The 7,541-nt window shown below is 44.2% G+C and overlaps 1 protein-coding gene across 5 annotated transcripts in view; it reads left to right on the top strand.

Annotated features, from left to right (window-relative positions):
* Positions 1 to 5,374, top strand: part of kiaa1217 (KIAA1217 ortholog) — a 73,067-nt gene extending 67,693 nt beyond the window's left edge. For 4 of the 5 annotated variants that reach the window (XM_080020030.1, XM_080020034.1, XM_080020031.1 and 1 more), the window contains 2 exons: positions 16 to 147; positions 2,079 to 3,418. In XM_080020030.1, the coding sequence (XP_079876156.1) occupies positions 16 to 147; positions 2,079 to 2,636 (690 nt within the window). In that variant the 3' untranslated portion in view covers positions 2,637 to 3,418. Of the gene's footprint in view, positions 1 to 15; positions 148 to 2,078; positions 3,419 to 4,336 lie in introns of those variants that run through there. The other variant, XM_080020033.1, reaches the window with a different exon arrangement.
* The last annotated feature ends 2,167 nt before the right edge of the window (positions 5,375 to 7,541 follow it).

A 7,541-nucleotide genomic window follows, 5' to 3' on the forward strand; every position in this document is an offset into this window, starting at 1 on the left:
TGGATCCTCTTGCAGAACGCCAGTGTGGTTTCCCCTGGTAGTCGGATGCCCGTCCCCTTGTCTGCGAAGTCCAGGCAGTCGCCGGGTACTGCCGACAAAACAGGAAAACCGCAAAAACTTCAGGACACTCAGAGGCAGTTCCGACAGGTAGTTTTATTCTAGAGCCTTAAAGGGATTAGAGGAAGCAGCTGTAGCTAGAGCGTGGAATGAAACTGCAAAACTATATAGGTTGTGAGGTTTTTAGAAGAACGATTTAAGCAAAAGCAAAAGGCCGAGGGGTCTGAGATGGCGGCGTGGATCACTTCATGTTTCTCTCGGGTCTCGGACTGGACGGCATGTTTGACCCGTGACTGTTACATCCCATAACACCGCGCACTGCTTCTGCATGTCCACACTGTCATGGCTTCCACTGTGTTGGCGACTAAAGACTTAAAAAAAACTGGAGAACTGGCGGAGACTCATCCTCCTCATCCCAGCTCCGCCTCCCATCACAGTTGAGTTCTCAAACAGTGTCGCACCTTCCAGGATGCTTTTTTTTTTTTTTTTTTTTTTTTTTTGGCAATGTTAAAATCTGAAACTAACCTCCTGATTGGCTACGCTCCCCCTACCCACAATGCACCTCTCCTCCTAAAATACAAACTTTTTTGCACAGCTACTAAAACATCACCTGGATCTCTTTCCTGTGCTGAGTCACCACCTTTTAACCAGACTCCAACCTACAGGGTTAGCAGATACTGACCCCTCCCACACGCTGTTATCCCCAACACCTCTATCCACCCCCAACACCTCTACCCACCCCCAACACGTCTAACCACCCCCAACACCTCTACCCACCCCCAACACCTCTATCCACCCCCAATGCCTCTATCCACCTCCAACACCTCTATCCACCTCCAAAATCTCTCCACACCTCTGTCCACCTCCAACACCTCTATTCACCTCCAACACCACTACCCACTTCCAACACATCTATCCATCTCCAACACCATTATCCATTTCCAACACCTCTACCCACCCCCAACACCTCTATCCACCTCCAACACCTCTATGTACCTCCAACAACCTTGTCCACCTCCAACACCTCTATTCACCTCCAACACCACTATCCATTTCCAACACCTCTATTCCCCTCCAACACCTCTGTCCATCTCCAGCACTCCCAGCGTTCATTGACAGCCTCTCGGCAATGCCTAGCAACTCTTCTAACAGACACTGTGATGCCCTCTCTCTCTCTCGCGCTCTCTCTCTCTCTCGTTGTCGGTAACATGTCTCTCAGTGAAATGTTCCTCACTTTGTGTAACATAGTGAAAAAACAAATCTGTTTTTGTAGTGGATCTTGTGTCTGTTGGTTCTGTCTGAAAGCCCCTTCTGGACGGTGTCAGTATCACAGCTCTAGGTCAGTAGTTCTTAAATACTCTACGGTCAAACGGTACACAACTTTTTGTGGATTTACTGTGTAGATAGGTTTTTCCAAGGCATGCACTGGTGTGTTTGTCTTATGTCACCAGGCGTCACGTGAAATTTGGCAACATGTACAAGGTGTCAGGGAAAGATCCCAAAACCTTCCAGGGCTTCCATGTTCTTCAGGCACTTCGCGTCATTCTCTCAAACACCACTGGGGGCGTTCCGGATTGCGTTTTAACAGAAAGTAAAAGTCCTGTTTGCATGTTTTCCCTCCAGCCGTGCACTGATCAGCTGCTTCCACTCCGCTGGACCTCTGGTTTGATGCTGATTCGGACAACAGATGGTTGACTCAAAATCCCGGAGTGGAGTTTTAGTCTGATTTTCCGTTTCTGTCTTTAAATAATCGGGTTTTGGGGCTGTGATATTTACTGGCATTACATAAATGACGTTAGAGCGCATATTTATTTACTACATGACGGTATCAAAACATCAGGCTTTCCCTGGAGTTCTTTCCAACGCCGGGACCATGCGATACCTCTGCCGTCCAGTAGGGGCTCTAGTGATATTTTTGTTCCTGCGTCTGTAGTGGTAGAGTTGAGCTTCGTCCTGCCTTCTCCAACCTGTTGTTCTGTGTGTTTGATCGCCTGTATCTGTTGTGGCCTCTCTGTTTGCAGGCTAACGGAAGCGCTAAGCGAGCGGGCGGCGATCACAAAGCTCCGCCCCCTGCCGGTCCCGGCTCTAAAATCCCTGCTTTCTCTCCTAGCGCCGTTAAGGGCGGCTCCCAGTCTGCTCCAGATGCTACTAACCCCGCTAACCCTTCCTCCTCCCCCTCCTCCTCCTCCTCGGCCGGCAGGCCCTCCCCCTCCCCTTCCCTCCTCCCCCCCCGGTCCAGCTCGCTCCCCGCCTCCTCCCACATCCCCTCCCTCTCTAACGGCTCGCTCAGACTCCCCTCTCCTCCGCAGCACTCAGGTAAACCTCTCTCCTTCTCCTCGCAGACTCAAAACGGTCGAGCGCACTCCTCCTCCTCCTCCTCCTCCCACTCCTCCTCCTCCTCCTCCTCCTCCTCCTCCTCCTCCCCTTCCCCTCTGTCGCCCCCCCCTCTGGGCGCCGGTGGGAAGAGCATCCGCACCATTCACACCCCCAGCTTCACCAGCTACCGGCCCCACGGCGCCGGGAAGTCCTGCATCCCGACCGCCACCGCCGCCGCCGCCGCCGCCAAGGACGCGGCGTAGCCAGGCTCGCGCTTGAGGCTCACGGCTCATTTTATTCGACTTTTTTTTTTTGTTGTTGCTTTTTGGTTGATTTTTATTTTTTTTTTGTGGTGTTTTGTTCTGTGGTGAACACTCCTTCCATCGACACTGGCATTTTCTTTTTTTTGTATTTTTTTTTTTTTTTATCAAATGTCTTCACAGTTGTATTTTCCCACTTTTGTATGATATTGATGAAATATGATGCGTTCTCCAATGTGTATCAGAAACACTGAGTAAATAACGACAAGCTCATGTAGACGGACCACACGGTTAGTGAAAGCGGGTGGAGCTGTCATGGTGATGAAATGATATTTGTACTTGCAGTAACTAGACGGTAAGGATTCGATGTTCAATCTCAAAGACTGTAAAGTTCATGTGTTTTTTATTTTGGAAACCAGAGACTAGATAAAGCAAAGTATATATTTCTATCCTTTGCAGGACATTGAACACGGTCCCTGTAGGTGGTGCAAACACCACGCGCACGGTTCTATTCGCTGTTAAAGCACCCCCAGTGTCACGGTGCCAAAGTGTTCTACCACGTGTACATACATGAGGCCTGGAAGAGGAGCTGTCGTAGTGTCGTTAACAAACCAAAGTTTCTTTGCATGCATGCCTTTTTAATACTGTAGGAGTACGTCTGCACACGTAGGTTTTGTAAATATCCTGTTTAAAGCTTTAAAAAATGTGCGACATGAACGCGATGTGGCTTTAAAGACTCAGTTGGAACACTGAAATAAAGATCTGCATGCTTTCTCGTGATTTTACATCTGGTGCTTTTGAATGACTTGTTGACAGGACTTCCTGTGTTTCACTATAACGTTGAGGAGCTGAGCGGGCAGAGATGATTATTTTTTGGTTTAGAGGGAAAGAAAGATGGCTCCTCACTAACAAGGTGTATAACTGGGTCCTCACTTTGATACCAGTACAAGAATGTGTGTGTGTGTGTGTGTGTGTGTGTGTGTGTGTGTGTGTGTGTGTGTGTGTGTGTGTGTGTGTGTGTGTGTGTGTGTGTGTGTGTGTGTGTGTGTGTGTGTGTGTGTGGTGTGTATGTGTGGTGTGTATGTGTATGTGTATTTGGTGTGTGTGTGGTGTGTGTATATTTGTGTGGTGTGTGTGTCTGTCTGTGTGCATGTGTGTGGTGTGTCTGTATATGTGTGGTGTGTGTGCGTGTGATTTTGTGTGGTGAGTGCGTGTATGTGTGTGTGTAAGTGCCATAAAGTGTAAATACATACAGTGAGGGACTGACTGATCTGTTGTGCCTGGTGGTTGTTTGCAGGTAAATAAAGACTTAGTATATTGCTGATAGCAAAAGTAAATATGAATGCATATTATTATTATTATTATTATTATTATTATTATTATTATTATTATACAAATTCTTCTGAGAGAAAACTCCATCAGCAACATTACATGGTGATATCTTTGTAATAATGATAAACTCTTTTGTTTATGAAATATGTTTCATAGAATGAATAGAACCTTCCCAGAATGACATAAAGGTTGGATGTCAAAATGCTTTAGATTCGTTCATGGCTTCAGGTTGGATATTCTTCTGTGAGTTCTGAACTCCTCATCGCCTAGAGGCTGATCCCTGTGCACGCTTCCGTCCTGGTTTCCCTGAAACGTTGAAGTGTGACTCCTGGAATATTTTATACTATAGTCTCAGAATGTTTGTGCTCCAGGATGAGCCTGCACTCCGCCCTGACCTCCACTGAGCAGCAGCAGGGACCCAGCGTCTCCCTGGAGAACCTTCTACATCCCGGTCTCCTCGCCTTTGTCTCTGGCCGTTCTGCCGCAGGCGCCACTCCTCGCCATCGCAGACCCATCCCCCACCCTGGTCCTGGCCCTGGTCCTGGGCTTGCGCCTGGGGGTGGTGTTCCACGGCAGGTGGTCCATGGGGCGGACCCTCTGCCAGGCTTCCTCTGTACCGTACTGCAGGCATCATGACCTCCATCAGCCTGGACCGCCTGGTGCCGCAGTGTTCCCCATCCGGTCCCAGAGGGTCCGGAACCCGGCGCACGCCCCTACACCGTGGTGCTGGTCCTGTGAGTCCACGAGACCACTGCCTCACAGGGTTCCTGAGGGTCCTGAGGGTTCGGCCGCCTCGTGCGACCAGCTCCACCTGGATAAGACTTCCGCTAAAGATTTGGTCTCTTTGGTGGCCTTCATCATCCCTCCGGTCACCAAGCCGGTTTGTCCAGTCCTGCTCCTGGTCCAGGACCTTCATTCTGGACCTGGTGAACTTACTGTCGGCCTTGGTGCCATACCACGTGAGCCGGGTGGTCTACATCCAGAGCCAAGGCAGCTGTGGGGGCCCGTCCCGGTTCGATCAAGCCAGAACCAAGCAGAGCCTGAGCGGAGTCCCGGACCCGGTCAAGTCCTTCCGTCTGGGCCCGTCTGCAAACACAGGGTTCTGCAGAAAGAGTAACGCTGAGCTGGAGGACCAAGGAAGTAAAACGCTTTCAATGTCTTTTCTGATCCCAGCATGTGGGTCAGGGGTGAATAACTAAACAGTTCAGTTTGGAGAAATGTGGCTTTATTCTTGACCTTTTCACTGGTAATAACAGAACGGATCCCACAAGCGTTCGGAGCATAAATGCTTATTCAAATGTAAAAAAAAGTCAATTTACAGAATCTTATTAAATGTGTTTTTGTGCCAAACCCCGCTCCCCTTCCAACCTTCGTATGTTTGTTTTATTTAAATAAAAATGAAAACCTTGTGTGTGAAGTAATGTTCATTTTGATCTCATTGTTTTATTCCTACACAGAACAATGAGTGGTTATTAGTTCTACACAGTATTATAATATTTAGAATATTATTTCAATGAACTACTTTCGTAACAAATATTACAATATATTAGTAATAAAATCACTTTGTAAACAAACAATTTAAAAATAAACCAAATAAAATGTATATAGTGTACAACATAAAAATTAATTTAATTAATTAACATTTTTATGAAGAATTTGACCCCATTTAGGATATAGATGCAATATAAGTGGGTTTTTTTTACTTAAAATGACAAAATTAGTTATATCCACTTATATAACAGGGTTGTAACATCTGGAGGTTTGTTCCAAAAGTCTAAAGCAAAAGGGTGTGATTTAGCTCAAACTGTAGCTTTATTAATCAAAAACAAAGATAGAATTTTACATTTAAAATTTTATTTGAAATAAAAAGAGTCTGTGATGTTAACATTGCAGCAAGTTTATTTATATATAATCGTACATTAATAATGTCAGATCCAATTTAATTCAGGTTCATTATTTCCCATTACAAAACGGGGAATCAGGCCTGGATCATTAAATGACGTAATTATTTATACATTTTTTTTATACATTGTTATCTATACATTTGTATTATTTGTAAATTATTAACTATACATCATTATCTATACATTATTATTTATACATTATTATCTATACACTACTATTTATACATCATTATTTCTACATTATTACTATGCATTACTAATTTGACATGAATATCTATGGATTATTACTATGCATTAGTATTTTAACATTAATATCTATACAGAGTTATTTTATTATTGTAGAGTTTACATTACAGTTAAACGTTTCGCTTTTTGGAATCGCCACTTCTCACCATTTTGACCCCCGTGAGGACGCGTACGGTGCCTGTTGCCAGGCAGCAGAGGAAGATGATGGTGAGTCTAGCAGAGAGGACTTCATTAAAACTTATTTATTGTCGTTTAACCGAAATATATTCTGTTTTTCTCATTATATTCCACTTGTTGAGAGAATAATCAACATTTAAACGCTGCTTTCAACTGCAGGTACCGCTGTTTGGCAGCTGCTTAGCTCACTGTGCTAGCCACTTAGCTTTCCGCTTCAGAGGAACTTCGAAAACGTTTGAATTCCTTTCGTTCTTTACTTTCTTTACTTTATTTAGTTTATTTAGTTTGGTTTATTTACTTTCTTTTTTTAAATTTACTTTTATAAGTTTATTTACTTTTTTAAAACTTTTTCTGGTGTTCTTCTCGCTGTTAAAAGCCCCAGATGCTGAACCAGCTGTTTGCTCTGTTCTAGTACTTTTACTGCAGTAAAAGTACAAATACCCTGAAGCACAATGACTTTGTGATACTCTGTTTATAAAGGAATGCCAAAACAATAACATCCTATGTTTGTCAGAAAATGGGGGAAAAATTATATAGTATATTATCTGAATATATCAATGAAAAATATAAATATGTGGTCAGAAACAAAGTGTTTGTGTGAAACTTGCTTGATCTGAGATGCACTTCCATCCAGGACTTATATCTTATCTTATATCTTATCTTATCTTGTCCGTAAACTTCAGGACCAACAATCTCATCAACAAGACGGGGGCTGACGGGAGCATCCCGTGTTGAAATTAGCAGGTTAAATAGTTAATTAATCATTATTGATCCTATTACACAAGCTCCAGGCAGACCACCAAGAAGTTAAATGAGCAGAACTGTTGAATTATATTGATTCACTGTCCTCCCTGTGACTGGAGTTGTGGATGGATGGACAGATAATAGAAAGATAGATAGATAGACAGATGGTCCAAACCAGTGATTCTCAACCTTTCACAATCAAATCTGATCAATATTTTTTATTGATTATATCCGATTTTGTGTCTACTATAGTGATGGAGATAAGTGAAACTAGGATCCAAACAGTAATTACTGGGCATGCTCTAATGGTCCCGACATCTTGGAACTAGGTAACTAGAAATTATTTGGAGGGATCACTGAAGGTCCCCGGACCCCACATTGAGGACCACTGGTCGAAAGGCTGCAAGAGACAGTGTCCAAGCACCAACTGTATCAACAATAGATTGGATTTAATTGTTAAAAATGGCTCTTCAGCCTCTTTGTCCCCTTGTCCAGCCTCGCTGTG

This window comes from Zeus faber (genome assembly GCF_960531495.2).
Source record: "Zeus faber genome assembly, chromosome: 19".
NCBI classification, from domain to species: Eukaryota; Metazoa; Chordata; class Actinopteri; order Zeiformes; family Zeidae; genus Zeus; species Zeus faber.